Here is a 20,594-nt window from a genome sequence, read left to right as displayed (position 1 = left end):
CAAGAAGGAAGTCATCGCAAAGTTCGAAGATGTTGTCCATGTTGCCAATCTCGCCAGGATGTACTGGAAGCCCTCATGAACACTAAGTACCATCCTGAAATGTATCCAGTGGCATCACAGTAAAAGGAGCATAATGTGTTAATTAGATGAAATTAGTTTGAGGGAAGAACTGCTGTCAATATCGGTATTGGTTGATATTGGTATCAGAAATGAAGTGCTGGACGATATTAGTATATTGAACATAAGAAAAGCAATATCGAGCATCTCTAGCTCCGGTGCGTCATGATGTTCGCACAAAATCCATCCCTCCACCAATCCATTTTCTATACTGCTTATCCTCATTAGTGTCACGGGCAAGCTGGAGCCTATCCCAGCTGACTTCAGGCAAGAGACAGAGTCCATTGCTATGAACAATTTATAGGAGGGGTCTCCAACAGGAAACCCCAAGTGCCAGTACCATTTAATTTTGAGTAGCTCACCAAAGGGTCAAAGAATATTTGCTTTAACTCTTCGTACTTTTACAATTGTTCAATTCAGACATTATGCCTCTATTTCATTACACATGACCAGAAAATATCATAAAGACAAAGACCACACTGTTTGAGTGTAGAGCTGCTTCTTAAATAAAATACAATTTAAATGTTGTCAGTCATATAAATAAAAACATAAATAGCTCACCTCTCACCTTTTTTTTGTCAAAGTAGTTTAATGAAAAGTTGGAGACCCCTGATTTAGAGTGTCTGATCAACCTAACATGCATGTTTTTGGGATGTGGAAGGAAGTACTTGGAGAAAACCCACACAAGCATGAGGAGAACATGCACAATCCACAAAGAGATGCCCAAAAGGAAGTTTGAACCCTCAGTCTCCTGACTGTGCAGCCAACATGCTAACCACAAGGCCACCGTGTGGCCCCTGAGACAAAATTAAACTTTTAAATATCTTGTCTTTTCACATTGGCCGAGACAGCTGCTGACTGTGACAGCAACTAAGCGCAGAAAACTTGTGAAGGCAGCCTGAAGGTTGCAGGATGGCTACTGTTCACACACACATAAAATGCATATGAACACACAAGTTGCAGTGCAAAGATGATTATCCAGCTCTGCACCTCTGCATCAGCATTCCCGCTTCGTCCGAACCCTCTATCCCCTTCATGAACCTCGCCTCCGGGGGAAACCTCTCATCCTCACTGACAGGATTCACTTCCTCAGCGTGCTCATAGAGGAGACCTATTGTGTGTTTGGGCGCCTGAGCGGGTGTAAGGAGGCAGATGTTTCCGTCCTAAGGTTTGAGGAAGGAGATAGAGGCAAATATCCTGTCTAGCAAACTATTTTCCCTTTCTTCCACTCTCTTCCCTTCAAAACCCCGCAGTCAAAAGCTTTCAAACCAAACATCGAACATTGGGATGGAAGGCCAAAGGGGTACCCAGAGATGTGCAGTGTAATGTTTGCTGTCCTGGATTTCCCTCATCGTTATGTATCAGGTAAAGCCTCTAGATCTGGGTGATTTATCTAAGGCTTGTCTCACAGACAGGGTCGCCCCTAGAAGCTGCTCCAATGATGGACTGCTTCAGCTTCACTGAATATTAAAACCTCTTTGCCTGTAAATAAGAAGACACAAGCGGTTTTTATGGGTATTTCCACTCCTGGAAACCAGCATGGGCCGAGGTCAATTAACACAATGCTGGCGAGCTCACTTTGACGCTGAGGACAGCCGGCGGACATTATTTGTTTTTACTGGCAGCCTGTGCAAAATGACAATGGTGCTTAGTTGCTGCTCAGATAAACGTTTGAAGATTCCCACACACTCACATTCTTCGCAGCCATAAACCGCATCTGTTAACACTCAGCTGACTCGCTGGGGACGTTTCTCCCGGTGGGGAGTGGGAAACAAGAGAGAGGAGAAGAATGCAGAGGGGAGAGAAGAGAGCAAAGATCAGACGAGGGAATACTTACCAAGTATGAGAAGCCCTCCTTTGACGTCCCCATCCCACTCTGATCCACGTCCACTTGGACGATATCTGTCCTGTCATGTGTAGCTCTCCCAGTGACGCACACCAGCCTGCACAATTTAAACAACACAGTCCAATGTCTATAATATTTGGAAGAATTCAGCCTATCTAACAATCTTAATAAAAACATACAGTACAACACAATACAAGAAACAGGAAGAGGGGTTAGCATTCCACGAACAAAGACACATGACTAATGTTGGACGCTGGTGCTTATGAACTCATTCATCAAACCATATTGCATTTACATGTGAAATCCAATAAGCCTTGCGATATTAAGAGATGTAAGGTTCACAGCATCTCGGACCAGATGTGTGGAGCCACACAGAAGGCTTGTTAGCTTGCCTGCTGGCTGTGATTAAGCCTTGTGTCATCAGTGTGCACTCGTCTAATATTAATGGCAACGTGCTGAACCCAGCACAGCAACCAAGAGTGCAGGGACGACCCCACAGCTGTACTGGGGTGGGCGAGAACAAACCAGTACTTCCTTCCTGAATCCGGTCTCTATTTGACATTTTGTGGGCTTATTTAGTCAGGTACTTGGATCGAATGATTGACAGAGGAATTGTGGAGGATTTACATATGTGGCGGAGCTGTGGCTCATGTGGGAGGGGCAGAAAGACATGCGGGGGAGTGTAGAATGGGGCTTGGCTGAGGTGGAGCTGTCGAGGCTAAGAGCGGCACTGCTCAGGAAGAGTTGAGTGTATTTTTAGACCTCTGACAAGCTGAGCTCACAGTTAGACTATAGCAGCGCTGTTTTCCCATCCTGGGCATCCATGGTCCCAATTTTGGTGGTGTGTTGTCACAAAGAAATGACATTATTTCTATATTTATGGCTCTTTATTTCTTCTTCATCTGTGGTCATTCCAAAGCTATTACCCCCACAGGAAATGAAAATGAAAGAAAATATACAGTTGGTTGCCGTTTTGCTTCCACACTGGTAAGTTTTTCTTCACGCTGTTGTCATTCATCCAGAATAACATTTGTGAGGTCAGAGAAAGGGCCTGCCCATCATCTCTGTTGGACAGGGTCACGTTCTTCCACAGCAAACTCATCCAATCATTTCTTTATGGACTTTGCTTTGTATACTGGTATACAGTCACGCTGGAACAATGATTTCAAAATTCTTCTTTTATTAACCACAAGTCTATAACTATTTGGCATTTTGTTCTGCCTTGGTTGAGGTTGGTTTATTTTTTTGCTGTGTGTTGAAATTTAGTCTCAGACACAGTTGATTCTTGTGGTCAATCTCTCTCTCTAATGTCAGTGCCTTAAGCTGCTTCAACTAAAATAACAAAGATGGAGCATATGTTTTAAATTGCATCCAAACCAGAACCCCAGCAGCATAAAAGAAACCACATACATAAATAACACAACAAATAAACCAATAAAAATCATCTTTGCCAATTTGCACTGACTATGTACTTATTAATTACAAGAGCATCAGAAGCGTGTATAATAAAGCGTATAATAAAGCGTGTGTAATAACAATTAAGACTGCCAGTCATGGGCTGCTGCATCATTTCACATTCAGACAGAGACATGACCAATGTGACATATTAAATATATCTAACCAGATGGATCCTGTGGAGTTACTGTAGGTCTTAAACCTGATACAGAAAGCATCTACACATAACATCACGCCAGCAAAGTAAATTTATTGAGAGACGTAGAAACTATGGTGAAATCCGCCTGTTGCCTTTACGTAATACACTGTGTGTGTGCTAAGCATGACGATAATTTACTAGAAGCCAAGAGAAAGGACAGGCACACTCCAAACAGAAGCAGACAAGACCATGACTGACCCCTGAGCCACATTCCTGTGCCACCCCACTGCTGAGATGTTATTGGCTTCAGAGGGCGATGTTTTGGCTAGTTGTGAAGTTGTCTCTGATCATTTCCCTCGAGTAGATGATGAGGATCATCAACAATCAGGTCTGTGTGTGTTTGGCTGATGGCGTGTTGTCTGACTCTCACTAAATGGGCAGGGTACCTCAATGAGGATGATAATGAGGGCAATCTGAGGTGAATATCCAGAGGAGCACTCCAAGAAATGAGGTACATCTCAACTTGACTGTGCCATTAATTACAATGTTGACACCTCACAAGTGTGCCTTTCCCTTTTGGTACCCATATGTGAACTCTCACCTCTCTGCAAGCACACACACACACACACACACCTGTCTCAACAGCCCCGCTGGATGAGGTTACATGTGCAGGTGTGTGTTTTTGCAAGCAAAGGTTTAAATCTCAAAGTGTGTACATTTTTGGTGAAGTGTGGACATTAGCTTGGTTAAGGCTTGACCGGTAAAGCGGAAGGCTTTAAATTAATGTGATGACAGAGAATCACATCCAATTACATCAAACAGCCAGCGTACACACTAGATATGCTGACAATGTTGGATGCGGTGACATGTTATGATTTGTTGAGGATACGCTTTGCTGTCATAACAAGCAGCCAATGAAAAATGATGATACAAGATGAGATCATCCCAGGAGTGAAATGCGATTCGCTGTGTATTGTACATATGCATTCTGGGAGAATGTTTTCGGCAGCTGGATTGACAGTTTGGACCCACAGGTCACACCCACGCTGGTTTTAACACAATGATTGGCTTCACTGGAGCGCGAATAGATAAACAGTTCCATTTGAGCTCCTCATAGCAAGAAGAAGTTTGCATGTAACTGTAGAGTTACTGGCTTCTACCCGACTCTGTTATGACGGCTGGCCCTGCTGTCTCCATGGTTACGGTGTGATAGTCCCTGAGCTATGGAGTCATTTAAAGTAAGAGGTGTGCTGCATACCAACAGTAGTATGTACCATAATAAATAATAAACATGCAAGCTGTGACATTGCATTTTTCTTATGAAGTCAATGATGGTGATCTGCACGCACAGGCCACAACAGTAGGTACACCTGGAGTTCATAACTCTATATAAAAAAACAAATACAGATGGCATTTGACAGCACATGTACCCTCGTCAGGGCAACAACATATATCTTATTAGACATATTGTTTCCTGTTGAATACACCTATGATGCATAATGCATACACAAACTAATATGAATTCTCTATCTGTCGTGACGACACATTTTTATTTTTTTACGAGTAGACTCAAACCTCGGTTTTAAAATTCCACAGTTTTCATATAATTTGGTTTTTGATGAAAATTTTCGCCGAAATCTTGCCCGTCTCGGTTATTTTACAATATTGCTGGTAACAAACTAGTCCATTTGCCCTGTACCGTAGATTTCACAGAATCGAGTGCCCAAACAAAGCACCCTAAGCGTTGGTGACTCACTGTCCGAGCATTTTTTTTTTTATTAACACAACTGCTAAATAATCCGCCATGGGGCCCAAAAAAAGTTGTGATTACCAGCTATTTGATAAAGAAGATAAGATAACACTATTGAGTTGGGGGAGTACAAGACATCAGACTAAGAGGTGTTCCTATTGTTTTGCCTCTCTCATGTAGCTACAAAAGGTAACCCAAAAAATGTCCATCATCAGTATTTTGTCTTGGCTTCTCTAGATTCTAGACTTAAAATATTGGCAAAAACAAACAAGTATGTTTATCTCATATGACCTGTTTTGCATTATTTTAATAGAGCAGACAGAGTCATTGTTCAGTTGAATGTAACCTCTAGTAGATTTGTGTTGCTGTTTTATCACCCTTGCTTCACCCAGTCAATAAGTGTGGCTTACAGTGTGGCTGGTGAAATTAATGAAACAGGTCGAACTCAGACCTCCGTTTTGTTTTCTCTTGTCTTTTCTTTTCAGATAACATGCTTTGCACATGACTAAGACACTCTCACATCAATGCTCTTACTGCCCCTGACCACTTACCTGCCAGACATCATGGTGGGTTTCCATGACAACATGCTATCGTACATATAATTTCATCTGCACATAACAGTTTCGAAAACCAGATTTTCCCGTCTATACTATTTCAACACTTGGAGATGGCACATGCTAATTTGCACATCACTGTTAAATGGTTTTTGTTCTTACTCAGTAGAGACGATGTAGAGCTCAGACAGGAGAGCGCAGGGTACTTCTCCAATGGAGACTTTGACTGCTTCTGCCCTGCGCCCCAGGTTCTTGCCTTGTACCGTCAGGCGGGTGCCTCCGTCTACTGGGCCCCTCATGGGAAAGATCTGAAAAAGACAGAGTGAAGCTGTGAACAAGGAGAAAGAAAAGTCTGTGAAAATGTCAGAGATGACCAGTTATCAACCTTAGGCGAAAGCCGGACTACAGCTATAAATGATAATAAACACTAAGAGTAATGTTGCTAATGTGGAGAGCCATGCAAAGATTGAAGATTGAAGATTGAAGTGTTTAGTGTAGGGGTCGGCAATCTTGAGCATCAAAAAAGCCATTTTGCTCCTTCTCTTCCAGGAAGGAAAAATTGTCTGGTGCCGCAAAACATGACACAGCTTATAAACTTTTAAAATGCAATCTTTTTCAAATTTTACCTGTTACAAAAACAGAATTCAACTAACAGAAGTGCAGAGTGCATGTGTAGGCCTACTTTGAAATAATTTAAACACCAAACTATGTAGGCTTTTTGGAGTTTTTCCCGTGTTTGTGTAAAATGAAAAGAAAATGTAGCCAACTTAAACATTAAAAAGCCCATCACAGTTCACATATCTGCATATCAGTATGTCTGCTCAATATCGTTTACATCACTCGACTCATCACAGGCAATTCAATATGCTTGCACTGAATGAATGTCATCAATTTGCCTACGATGACGTTTATTGTCATTCTATTGGTCCTGATCTTGACTGTTTTTACAGGGAGGAGCATTTATTTCATTTTCTGAATAATTAATAGTAATAATAACAATCATTTCTTGTTTATTTTTTTGGAATTCAGAGAACAGATGCTGTGATATTTGTATGAACGATTAATTCATGTGTTCTCCATCTGTGAATGGCTTCCTCCTCCTTACGATCTCCAACGCAGTCACAACGCTAGCAGCTGTAGTTCATTTTGGAGCCTTCACCTACTTCTTGATAGTATGTTTGCTCTGCTCAACCTTTGGTAGTAGTTCCGAAATCGCTCCCTTACACCCATCTGCAGTTGGGTACTTTTCAGAAAAAGCTGAGTGCTTGTTTTGAAAATGTCTTTCAGTGTAACATTTTTTGTTGTTTGCTAATTTCTCGCCACATATCAAGCACACAGGGCAGTGAAGGCAAAGGAATATATCCATTCAGAATTAAACTCGATATTTTCTTCCGATATTTTTCTTTTGAGGGACGTATTCACGGTAATGGCTAGCTTACCGCGGGGTAGCACACTGTCAAGATTTCTTTTTCGTGTCTCACTGACTGAACAAAACTGACCCATTCCCCCTTCCCTTGCTCATCCAATCAGCAGTGAGAATGCAGTGTAGATGCATTCTTTTCGAAAACGCACAAATCCTCCTCTTCGGTGTAAAAAAAAAATAACAGAGTTTGGCGTGGGAGCTGCAACAAGGAGGTTGAAGAGCCACATGCGGCTCTGGAGCCTCAGTTTGCCGACCGCTGGTTTAGTCTAAGTGCTCACCTACTAAACACCAAGATCCAATTGAAAGGACCCACAATCTCGGTATACACGCACACAAAGCCGACTCTTAACTGTCTGAGCCTTTTCAGCCTTGACTCCTCTAAAGCACATGCAAATAAAGAGCAGCTTAAGAGCCCCCTTCACATCCCACAAGAGACAGGCAGAGTGAGAGAGGCGCGATGGAGAGCACAGCAGATAGGTGCATGAGTGTGAAGCCAATTTGGGGAACAGAGAGCACAGTGAATGCTGATGGCAGTACAGGAGAGAGTGCAGTGCCTCAACAGGGGAATTAATGCAAAGAGTTACTCCCTTTCATGTTTTCATGTGTCTGACAAATTCTTCGCTAGCCATTTCTGCTGCTGTTCCCACTCTCAAACATCATTTGAGCCCTTGCCTTCAACCCTCCTTATTCACAGTCTCCGAGAGGAAGGAGAGGACATCTCAGTTAAAGATAGAATCTCAGACACCCAGACGGGAGAAATCCATGATCTTGCCAATAGAGCTATTTTTTTAATGACCCCTGGCCGAGCTGCGGTCGCTGTGACACCTCTGTGTTATTAGCTTGGCTCCAGCCCTGTTAGGAGCTGCACCTAAGAATGAAAACAGCACTTCTGTTTGGTCTAGGTGAGAGGGTAAGGTAAGTCTCTGCATGCTGATAATCTGATGCCTCCAAGAGTGACAGTGTTGGGCTCAGTAAAATATTCAGCTGGTTCAGTAAGTAAAGCTTTTTATTGTGGTGCAAAAACACACTGGTGGAAACAAAACCACACGTTTTATTTGACATCTACAACACAGGAAATCATGGTAATGTTTTTGTGGTTACATTACACCCGCCTGTGAGGCCACCAGGCTGTTACCTCCACCACATACATGCTGTTCACATTCACAAACGCAAATCCACATTCCTCCTTACACATGTGACGCCCACACTTTAAATGCATACAACATGGCATGCTGGGGCGTCTGGCCTCTCGATAGAGCTCAGCAGAAAGTACAGTTATTTATTATCATCACAATGTACGTCTCTGTGGTGTTGTGGAGCGCTGACATCAACATCAGCTGGCGTGCTGTTCATTTGCACCTCTTACAAGTCTGTGAGGTTTGATTTACAGCTCAGCCTCCACCAGGCCTCCACGGAGATCACAGGGTGGAAATGTGTCTACACACACCTCAGCTCAGAATGATGACTGCACTGTTTCCTTGCATTCAGACGCATTGTTCATGCAGCTACAACCTTGATCAAATGTTGTTTTTATAGATTGTTTCAGCTTTCATGTGCGGTTCCCTCAAGGAAATCAAAGAGAAGCTGAGAACAAATACAGGAAAAGCATTCTGATGACACTGGATGCTTTTCCGCGCTCTCTCTGACCAACCTTCCCCCCCAGCCTTGTAATGCCTCATTCCGTTTTCATGTCACAGATAAACTATGTTTAGCACTTCCTGTTTTGGATGCCCAGACAAATAGCTCTCAGCACTGTTGTTTTAAGTAGTGGACAAACCCACAGTTAGGATTACAACAGAATAACTTAACTGAGCAAAAAAACAAGGTGCAAATCATGTGTTAGGGGCAACTTGGGAAGTGCCCCACGAGCTCCAGCAGATAGAACTGTGGTTGATTTGTTTTCATTTCAACACATTCTTTAGCACAGTGAATCACTGCGATTGTCTCATAATGCAAAACATTCCTTACTATGTGTCTGACTTTGTCCCTGTCCTTTCTTGGCTCTGCGGGGCACCAGAGCCCTGTGCCGCAGTTATACCAATACCAACATTTTTTTTATTGGTGACAGGGCAACAAACAAACAAATCCTGTTGTGGTACTGTTGATTACTGTGTATTGCTATACTAGCTAAATAACTAAAACAACAATCCCTGGTTTATTGCGGTTAATTGGTTCCAGACTATAAGTGAATTTCCTCAAAGTAAGATTCCTTCTTTATAAATGGAATAGTTTAATAGTTATGGCATATAAAACTTGTTTACACTATTCGTATATATGTTTTTTTAATTATTAGAGCCTTGTAGACATAAAATAACACCCACATAGTCACCTTTACATTCGTATTACTCAATATAGGAAAAATAAACTGAGAAAATAAGCCATGTAAACCATAACTAAAACTCGTGCTTGCATGTGTCGCAATAAATGTGTTCCGGAAGTGTTAGAGGACAGGAAGTGACGTCTGGGGTTCAGACTTATTACAATTAGTTAATTAATTATTAACATAATGTTATTATCACTGTGCCTGTTGTGAGATCATTTAAACCTGCAATAAAAGCTTGTTGTTTCGGGAAACAAGTCTGGTGCTTGTCTCACCGAAAAATTACTAACACCTAGTGACCAATGTAGAATAGTACACTCACAATTAGAACGTGTCTTCTTAATTTCCTGCATTTGTATTTTAGTGTATTTAGCAATTTTTATGCTTGAAAATGCTTAATTTAGAAAACAATATGTAAAATTTGCTTAAATATGCATATTTTTGTCTAATAATAGGGCGTACTCAACCATGAAACAGCATGATTTATTAATTAATATTTTTTTGAAAAACCATGACAGTGAAGCCGCGAAATTCAAACCGCGATGTGGCGAGGGACGGCTGTATTTTATAATGAATAACATATACTACCTGTCTGTGTAGTTTAGTATATTGCTGGTGGATTAAATTACAGGTAAAAAAGTGCATCAGAAAAGAAAGAATATTAGCCTTTGTTTTTTATGAAAAATACCACTGATAGACAGAAAGTCACATGATAATGTATGTGACTTCATTGAAATGACTTAGCCTAGTGGTTAGCATGTTGGCGTCACAGTCAGGAGATCGTAGGTTTGTTTCTCCGTTGGAACATCTCTGTGTGGTACTGTTCTCCCTGCGCGTGTGCAGGTTCTTTCCGGGTAGTCTGTATACCTCCCACATTTCAAAAATATGCATGCTAGGTTAATTGGAGATCTTAATTGTCCATAGGTATGAATGTGAGTGTGAATTATTGTTTGTCTATATGTGCCCTGCTGGCAACCAGTCCAAGGTATATCCCGCCTCTCGCCCGAAGACAGCTGAGATAGTCTCCAGCATACCCCCACAACCCTAGTGAGGACAAGCGGTATGGATGAAATGACTTATCTTGTAGAGACCTCAACATAGAAGCTTAATGATAAACCTTCTATGTTTGTGGTGTCAACAGATAAAATGCACCTCTCTAAAGAAACGTGTTCATGAAAAGCTAATCTTTTCCTTAGTAATGCAAGGCGCCAAAGCTCTAACCTTGGTGAATTGTCTGGGAAAACATGGCTGCCAACACATTGCATCACACACCCTACAGAGCCAGAGCGGCGCTATCCTTCCAGCAGCCCGCCCCTCTCCAGAGGCAGTCAGTAATAGTTTGTGTTTGCATGTGTGTGTTAGGGAGGGAGTCTTGCAACAATGGTCTGCCCACGCTGGAGGAATGTCAGTGCAGCTAACTTCAGTCACGTAAGAGGTGCACATGAGTTACTGTGCCAGTATCCTTTTAGTCACACTATGCTGACAGCTACAAAGGACGAGCGATAATCATGAATTCTTCTGTAAGGGCCATTTGTATGACAGATTGTGGACCTGTGTGTGTGTCTACCAGCTTTGTTCGACATGCTTATTCTCCGGGGCCACTGAGAGTTTTATCTACAGGAAGTTCAGCCCGATTGGGTCTTATGTGAGCCGTGCTTCCCATGACCTCCTACTGAGCCCGCACGATAGTGTACGGTAACAGCAAACAAAATAATTTAGCTATTAACACGCTCCCATTACTGACCAAAAAACACAGCCTCAAGTAATCCTTTCCATTATTCTCTTTACTACTTGTCCTCATTAGGGTCGTAATTGAGCTGGAGCCTACCCCTACTGACTTTGGGCAAGAGGCAGGGTACACCATTGACTACATGTTGATCGCATATAGACAGTCACCTTCACAAATGACAGATTTTGTATCACAAATGTAAATCTTTTTTATTTTACAGTCATCACTGTATGTTATGCATTTACCATGTTTAAGCAGACTTATGCAGTATGTAATAAATTATAAAACATGTCAAATATTGGCACACAACCAGGATTAAAAAAATATCAAATTAATGGAGGCTTTTTGTAAGCTGGTTGTAGTAATTGACAATTTTATAATGCATATTACTGCCATAGGTTCGAATCTATGTTGGGCATCTCTGTGTGGAGTTTGCATGTTCTCCCTGTGCGCGCTTGGGTTTTCTCCAGGTACTCCGCTTTCCTCCCACATTCCAAAAACATGTATGTTAGGTTAAATGCCGACTCAAAATTGTACATATGTATGAATGTGAATGTGAGTGTTAATGATTGTTTGTCTATATGTGCCCTGCCATTGGCTGGCGACCAGTCCAGGGTGTACCCCGCCTCTCGCCCGCAGTCAGCTGGGATAGGCTCCAGCATACGCCCACAACCCCAATTTGGATAAGCGGCATAGAAAAGGAATCGATGGATTACTGCCATAGGACCAGAGTGGAAAGTTACCAACAGCAATTTATATCATATTCTCAAGTGTTTCCAGCTCTGTTTTGTCTAACTTACACTATTACAGTGGCAGCTAAACTAGCAGGGTGGTCTACTGTATAAAACTGTACTGATAGTTCTTATTCTGGTTATCTGTGGTTTACTTACACAAAAAGAGACTTCCATGTCCTGTCCAAACTGTGAAGGAGAAGGTTCTCTGCTGAGTGAACAGAGAGGGTCCCTAGAGGACTGTGGCCAAGACTGGTGTTAGCACCATTGCACACTAGATTGATTAATGGCCGCCATACATTGTACGAGCAGCTGACAGTGGACAGACAGGACATGACAGCACCACACCATGTGAGTGACCCCATGATTCCCTTTTATATGGCACCATAATACACACTAGAGCAGGGGTGTCCAAAGTGCGGCCCGGGGGACATTTGCGCCCCGTGGCTGTGATTTTATCGGCCCACAGAACAGTCTAAAAATGTAATTTAACAAGGAAACTTTAAAAAACAGCTCCAAAAATGGGAAAAGCAATCAAAAGTCAAAATATTAAGAAAAGAGTTCTAATCTAGCAAGGAAAAAAAAACATAATCTCACAAGAATAAAGTAATAGTATGAGGAAAAATGGCATTTTAGTAGCATGAAGTTGAAATATTGAAGAAAAAAGGTTGTTTTTTTTTAAGTCAAAAACTGTGAATAAAGTTGTAAATTTTGGAAAATTAGTTTTCAAATTTCTAACATGGCAATAAAGTCAAAGTATTAGGAGAAGAAAATATACAAGAAGAAAGGTGAAATATTTGAAAAAATTATACAAAAAAAAAATCAACAGCAGAAATGTTACCAGAGTAAAGTCAAAATATTTTAAAAAAAGAGAACAAGTTGCAATTTTATGAAACAAACTTGTAAAATGAGGAAAAATATCATTTTTAGTAACAATGTTGAAATAAAGAAAAAATACATTATTTTAAAAGATGTAAAGTTACAATTATGGGGAGAAAATTTACAAGAGGAAAGTTGAAATTAAATAGTTGGAAAATTAGCAGAAATTGGCAGAAATGGAAAAAAAAAGTCATAATCGAATGAAGAACAAAAGTCGCAATTTTAAAAGAATAAAATTGTCTTATTATGGAAAAAAGTCATTTTTAGTAGCATTTCACCTATATTACAGAGATGAAATGCATTTTTTTTCTTGAGCTACATATAACTTCTTAGCATATCTCTATGTGTTGGTTTACAAAATATCAAAGCGGCCCTTGCATCCTTTCATTTTTCAGTACGTGGCCCTTGCTGGAAAAAGTTTGGACACCCCTGCCCTAGAGAGAGGAGGTGGAGTCTATGAATGCAACTACTTGTAGTCCACTGTGCTCTTACCTTATGGATCTCTGGAGCTGGACATTGATCTTTGATTGGCTGGCAGGCATCCCTCAGTCTGCAGCTGTTTTCACACCAGCCGCAGAGATGTCCCTGATCCTCACGGCCCCAGCATTGAGAACAATCAGTGCTACCCACGCCACAGTTGTACACCTCCACTAGAGGGAGATACAGAGAAGGTTAATTAACTTTTTTTTTCTTTTCTAGTTTATCCAAACAATGTGGGCAGCATAACTCCAAATTGACAGTAGGATAATGCACACATGGCTGTAAAAACAAAAGAGAAAAGAAACAAAGCTGGGGGAGAACAAAGAAAGTCATTTTTGTGCCTCCCATGCATCTCCCTGTGTGTGCATCTCCATATCAGACTGTGTATGTATCCCATTAAGTCTGTTTTGTTTTTCTTTTCCACTTGTGATGACTCAGCTTGTTATGAAGCACTCGTCATGTCCGTTAACCATGCAAAATTTGGCGCCGGCCTCGGGCTGTGCGTTCACACGGCCTGTGAGCCTCACATCTGGGCCTGGGAGAGGGAAGGCCTGGCTCGTAACTTTACCACTGACAGCACGCCAAGTTCAACAGTGCTTCATATCAACTCTCTGTTGTCATGGCCATCTAAGTGTGCTTGCACCTCTACAAGTGGACAAGCCATTGGACACCTTAAATTCCATCTATATCCGACAATCATTATGTGTAATTAGCGCAGACTGAATATAAAATTATGGTAAATTAGCAATTGTTGTCAAATTATATGTTGCAATACACAGAGTACTTTTATTACAAGAGAGTGACAGCCTAATAGTGTTTGTCTTTGAATCCGTATCTGTCTCCTGGTTTAATTAAATGCAACAATCTCAGCAGACATTGTTTTAACACAGGTGAAATGCATTCTGGGAGCAGAGGTGGAAGTTATTATCCTTGAAAGTCTATAATTATACTGTGAACACAACATAGAACCTCAGTGTGGAAGATGTTTTTTTTCTTTTACAACACAGTCAAACCTCAGATTTGGGAAGGCCCTGTTTCGTATGAATCGGTTGTCGACAAAAATTTTAGCCAAGATTTTGCCTCGGTTCCTGTACACTGTCTCGGTTACCATACTGTATTGTATGTAACAAACTGTTGTTTTACAGTATATCCTTTGGTAAGGATATTTTGGTAACTTTGCTTGTTTATTACAACTTGGATCACACGCCCAACACCAAATCTCACAATACTTTGTATACTACGACTCAGTCTTGCTGTGTTATTAATACACTGCGTAAGTCCAACTGTGCTCGTCTTTATTACAAAACGTGCCTGTCAGCCTGCTCTCAACTCCCACCTGGAAGTCATTGTCCCCCAGCTCTGTCGCCCCTCTTTGGTGTCATCACCAGTTGACTCTGTAGTTCTTTGCTCAATAAGACATACACCACAAGTCTCTACTTTTTTTATCAAGTACGGTTGCAAAATAGGCCACCATAAGGCTAAAAAAAAGTTGCAAGTCCCGTCGCTTTGATAAAGAAGGTAAGAAACACTATTACCATAATTTCTGGTATATAAGACGCACCAGCGTTTAAGCCGCACCCACTAAATTTAGAGAGAAAAACAGATTTGTACATATATAAGCTGGACTATAAGCTGCACATGTCCACATCAAAATGGTACATTGTGGCGCGCACGTGTCCGTGAGGACGTAGCTCTTTATTTGACAGGAGCCAATCATGAGCTATGAGACAACTCACAACAAGCTTGTCAACCCATTGGAAATCGCAGGAGGTCATTACTCAATATAACCGTCTGACTCACAGTATAATTTTACAAAGAACACAAAAATCATCACGCAGCAACTTAACACTAAAAAGCTAGGTAAGAAATATACAATACAAGTACCAATACGAGTTTGAAATTTAAAAAAACAGCTGTTTTAACTTCATCCCATCCTGCATTTTGTCCCAGCAAAGCATTTAATTGGTTATGGCTGCTTATGATGTCAGCCTCCCACTGGGCTCTGGGCTCCTCTGGCAGCCATAACCAATTAAATGCTTTGCTGGGAAGAACTCCATTATGGGATGTTAAAATAACTGTTGTTTTTTATTTTAAACAATTAGTAGTAGTTCTGAAGTAAAAGAGAGTAACAAAAAAGTAGCGGTTTATAGACTGGAAATTACGGTAAATTCAAGAAAGAAGAAGTCATAGCAAAGTGACTTTCCTGTTCTTTCCACTCTCTCACCGCTCATCATCACATCTTTGCCACAAGGTGTCTCCAAAAATGTAAAAGTGATGTTAAATGCACGTTGTTTTCTGCATGTAAAACTACAATATTATCTATAAAATATGTTTTGTGTTAATATTTCTGGGTGTTTGGAATGGATTAATAGGATTTACATTAGTTTTGTACAATTCATGAAAACCGAGGTACTAATGAACAGATGTGTTAGATAATGATCATGACTTACCTTTCATAGGGTGGGGGCTGTCCACAAAAATGCCATCGCTAAGGAATCTTCTCCTCCTCAGGTTGAGGTGGTAAATGTGACTCCTCTGACTGGTGGACAGCTACAATGGACACAAAGGTAGATACATGTAGATGGAATGATCTTATGAAGTGATTTTACCCTTCTTTTCTGTAAAGCACTTTGAATTACCTTGTGTATGAATTGTGCTCTATAAATAAACTTGCCTTGCCTTGTTAGGGGCAGTAGTTAGGAGCAGTATGACATTTTTACATTGTACTTATGATTGGGCTTCAACTTGGTCACAATGAAACCACTGCTACTGGAAATTAGCAAGCGCTAAAATGCTTTTGTTGTTCTAAATTGACTTACTGGCTATTTGTGGTAGGTAATTGTCGGCACTTACTGTCACACCACTGCACTTGACTGTAGAGCTGTTCAGCCATGTGGCTTTGTATCGCTGCTCTGTCCCAAAGTCACACTCAAGCTCCTCCCCCTGTAATGAAAAACACCATGCCCAGCAATAAGCAATTATCAGCTAGGACATAGCGATCTCATGCCGTTTCCAGCATACTGAAAAAATAAATAAATGTTTGGTAACAATTGATGACTTAGAGTAGCAGGAGAAAGTAACTGGCCCTGCCAGGGGAATATGGAATCCATTCTAGATTCATATTCATACGCATATGGACTACACCTCAGCAAGTCATCTGGGAGCCAGATCAATGGCTATGAATTAATTCTTCTTAAATTAAAGCCAAATCTCAACTATGAGAAGTTGACTTTTAAACTGGAGTTTTCTGGCATTTGGTCTGATGATTTTAGGCCAAATATGTGGCTACGAGTATCAGTGAGAATGTTTATCACTGTTTATTTAAATGTATTCTAACCCCCATCCCCCGGCCTCCACCGTGTGAGAACCAAATCCAATTTCACTCCCACAAACTCCACAAGCATCTCTGAGTTGGTGATTCCTTCACCACAGAGACCAAGTGTAAGTGACACAAATTCACCGCAATGTTGACTGGATGGAGTCGTTAACTCAAACAACGTCAGTTTGGACTTCCACAATGAAACGTACAAGTCGTGTGAACGTTCACTTATAGTCAAGCTTCCCTGAGTGTGTGTGTACACATTTGTATGTAACTCAAAGTCTGTCCCCATAGCAACACCCAGGAAAAGGGCCTGAAAGGCCAGCAAGGTTAGACAAGGGACCACCTGGCAACTTGTCTTCAGACAAGCCGCAAAGGTTGAATTGAGGAACGAGACTCTTCTTGTTTGCTGAAAATGTTTCACCTTCCGTCTCTGGTGGGTATGTCCCACAGGGGTGGCCACAATCAAGCTGTTATTGTGGTTGTTGTTGGGTGTGGCTCCATAACAATAGGTTGTTTGCCCATCTGGTGGCAAAACAGTTAGTCAGTGATACACCCAGAAGAGACATAAACAGGGATACTCCACACTTAACATTCAGAATTGAAGAAGCCTTTTGGATTAAAGGTGGAATGTCTTCAACAAACAATAAAAGTCCAGTTGCCTCGATTCAACCTTTGTGGATTACCATGACCTGGACGACTGAGAATCTACACAGACATCTTGTCTACAGACACATTTCAAAAAATGTCCTTATCAGTGAACATGCCTACATTCAGATTAGGATTAAGGATGAGAAAATTAGTTTTTTAATTGAATGTGTTGTTCTGCCTGGTTGCCCTGTCTGCTGACAGAGACATCACTCAGTGGACAGTGAGCAACGTAAGCAAAAAATCCTTGCTCGTTCTTCATTCTCACAACGTGCACATCAGCCTGCCTCAGTTTTTGCTCATTTACAGACCAAAATCACAGCACAAAAATTTCCATCTGTGCCTCGCTCAGCTTGACGCAAACACACCATATGCTTCTGTTTTATTCCACTTATTTTCACAACATGTATATTGGCCAAAGTCCAGCTTCAGAGGTGGACCATGTGTGTGTCTGTGTGCTACCTCCTGGATATTGTTCAGGGTTATGGTGAAGTCTTGGGCTGCCCCCGATGGCGATGGAGGAACCTCTGTGGCCACCAAGCTGGGACAGGAAACTGCATGCTGTGGTGAGGTGGAGGGGTATATGGGGGCGCAGGAAGTGACATCGAGCAGTTAGAAAAAGACAATAGCTTTGCTGCATACATCCGCAAACCAAAATACGTTTCCTGTTTATCTGGAGGAGGTAGGAGGAAATGAGAGGGTGAAGTCTCACTTGGAAGGAAACAACAATGGCTTCAAATAGAAAGACGATGAGGGATTAGAATAACAGACCCACTGGACACTATGACAGGATCAGCAGAAGGGAAAATACCCACCACCTCCTCTTGTGTCATATTTAGAAATGACGCCACTTAAAACACATCGTGCTTCCTATGTAATTTTTTGGGCTTTGAGACTTTAAAAGGCAAACATGAATGCGCTACATCTGCTCCCAAATATCCAATGATCCATATCAAACATCCATTACTTCACTAATTCAACTGAAGCCAAATCCTTCCATTTTTCAAAGGGTCTTGTGATGCAAAACCAGTGGACTTCCACAGCAATAAAGCCTTCTAATTCTTAGGACAATGAGCAGTTTGACCATCAGGTCATCAGACCACTGTGAGTCACAATGTCTCCCTGTTTAAGTGTGACAGGACATTACAAACTGACCTCCTCAACCAAACTACAGTGTTCCCTCGCTTCACATTTTGCGGATTCGCGCTTTCGCTGATTTTTTAAAATGCAATTTTAGTGCTTCATAAAAACAATTTTACAGCATAACAACGCTGCTACAGGCCGAACCCTTTAACCCGAACCCTTTAAGAAGAACTGCATTGTGGGAAGTTGAGTGTTGTAGTCTTCTGCGTCCTGATTGGCTGTAGATCGTCTTCCTGTTGTAGTCATGGCTAGCAAGCAAACTGCTAGCTACTAGCTACTGTATTGGCAGCCAGCTGTTGCTCACTGCCAATGCAGTAAACAATACCCAACCAAGCGACTCCGAACACTGCACGGCCACAAGCCCTCCCCCCGACAAAACCCACAACGCAGACGAAACACTCTGCACTCTATGAAAAAGTTGGGTCAGAGGTCATTGGGCCTGTGAGTGACAGGAAAAAAAGCTCTGACTATCTTGGAGAGAGGTCATTTGGCGGCTCATGTTGGTTTGCATGAATAAATCTCAAAGTGTAAGATGACCGGTCTTTTTCAGACTTTTTCTTGGAGAAAAAGTACAGTTTCATATTCAGGTAGTACATGTTGTATATTATTATATGTCAGTGTAAGCACCTTATTTATTTTAAAGAATAGATGTTTAGTAAATGATGGCATTATTATGGATCTGCTCCTCCACATGCTATCAAACTAAAAAGAGAAAGGTCTTTAAGGTATTTGTTTTTACAGCAGACACCTTCATTTTATGGCGGTCTTTCTTATTTCAACATTCTGCCTTCATATCCTCATAACCTTGCCCTGAAACTCTGCATGCTTGTTCTTGTCAGGCCCTGACTGATTCAGATCATGGCAGCACACATTCAAATGTTGTAAATGAGAAGGTCTGGCTTTCATCTGAGGCTGTGGGCGACAGACTTCTAATACTACGAGATCCTGAGAGCATCTGTGTAACTCACCTCCAGCAAGTTGTGCTTTGAGTCCTCTTTACTGGAGACACATTGGTGGTTCTCCTGGTCCCAGTAGCATTTCCACCTTGTGCTCAGGCAGCTAACACACCTGATGGACACAAACAAAAAGGCAAGGGTCAGATCATGTGTATGCGCAATCATCTCATTTGTTGCACAGTAAACTGATTGCGAAGCCCAAAGCTGAGCTACACAAAAAGGATGTGATGATTAGTCACATAGCATATGTTTCAACATGTCCAGCCAGGAGGTTAACATGAACACAATTTGAAAGCACTTCTTTATCCAAACAGTCAATGATGATATTCAAGCCCATTATAAAGGAGTATGAGGTTTGTGCATTTGAACATGATTTTAAAGTTCACAGTGGAAGTGTTTTTTTCTTCCTGAGCAACCCCTTTCATAACACAAAACAGATCTTTGTCATCTCAGTGAGGTGACTTTTGAATGATGTCCACCACAAGGTTGCCAAAATAGCGGCAAGGTCAAAAGGTAAGATTAGCTGAGTTCATGCTAGTCTACCTTTTTAGTTTTGGAGATGACAACAGTTCTCTGTGGGACTCCACATGTGAGACAAGTTCAGGTTTTCTGTTCATTTTGAATGAACATATGAGGTCGCCGCAGTGGTTCACTTGGCTGAATGGTTGTTTGTTTATACAGTATGTGCCCTGTGATTGACAGGCAATCAATCCAGTGATCAGCTGGGATAGGCACCAGCGCTGCTGAACAGGACAGACACATGCAAGGTGGGTTGACACAGTGGATCACTTCACAAACTTATTTACCACATTTTGAATTAAATTTCCCCTTGAGGGATTATAATCAGTATAGTAAAGAAAATATAATAAAATATATTACTGGTGATGTCCGATCATATCGGCCTAACGCTGTTGCTCGGTAGTGAATTCACGTTTCTCACAATAATAGAAGGTACCGAATGCTTCAATCTCCACTTCCTTGCTAGCCGCTTGACTTTCATCTTAGTCCTGGCTCTGCCGCCTCGATATCAATGGGTATACACGGAATCACACCGATGCGGGACGTCACTCTCATGGCATGTAAAAATGTGCTTAAATACTGTAAA

The 20,594-nt window shown here is 41.4% G+C and overlaps 1 protein-coding gene across 1 annotated transcript in view; it reads right to left on the bottom strand.

Moving 5' to 3' along the window:
- plxnd1 (plexin D1) overlaps nt 1-20,594 on the bottom strand; it is an 81,930-nt gene that overhangs the window by 33,867 nt on the left and 27,469 nt on the right. The window contains exons 8-14 of the mRNA XM_054783065.1: nt 19,502-19,601; nt 17,853-17,951; nt 16,277-16,366; nt 15,874-15,973; nt 13,436-13,593; nt 6,024-6,169; nt 1,955-2,060 (exon numbers count right to left, since the gene is read on the bottom strand). Of these exons, the coding sequence (XP_054639040.1) occupies nt 1,955-2,060; nt 6,024-6,169; nt 13,436-13,593; nt 15,874-15,973; nt 16,277-16,366; nt 17,853-17,951; nt 19,502-19,601 (799 nt within the window). The remainder of the gene's footprint in view (nt 1-1,954; nt 2,061-6,023; nt 6,170-13,435; nt 13,594-15,873; nt 15,974-16,276; nt 16,367-17,852; nt 17,952-19,501; nt 19,602-20,594) is intronic.

Source organism: Dunckerocampus dactyliophorus, chromosome 1 (genome assembly GCF_027744805.1).
Source record: "Dunckerocampus dactyliophorus isolate RoL2022-P2 chromosome 1, RoL_Ddac_1.1, whole genome shotgun sequence".
In the NCBI taxonomy this organism is placed as follows: Eukaryota; Metazoa; Chordata; class Actinopteri; order Syngnathiformes; family Syngnathidae; genus Dunckerocampus; species Dunckerocampus dactyliophorus.
The sequence above is the reverse complement of the archived record's forward strand: the minus strand, read 5'-3'. Positions and strand labels throughout refer to the sequence as shown.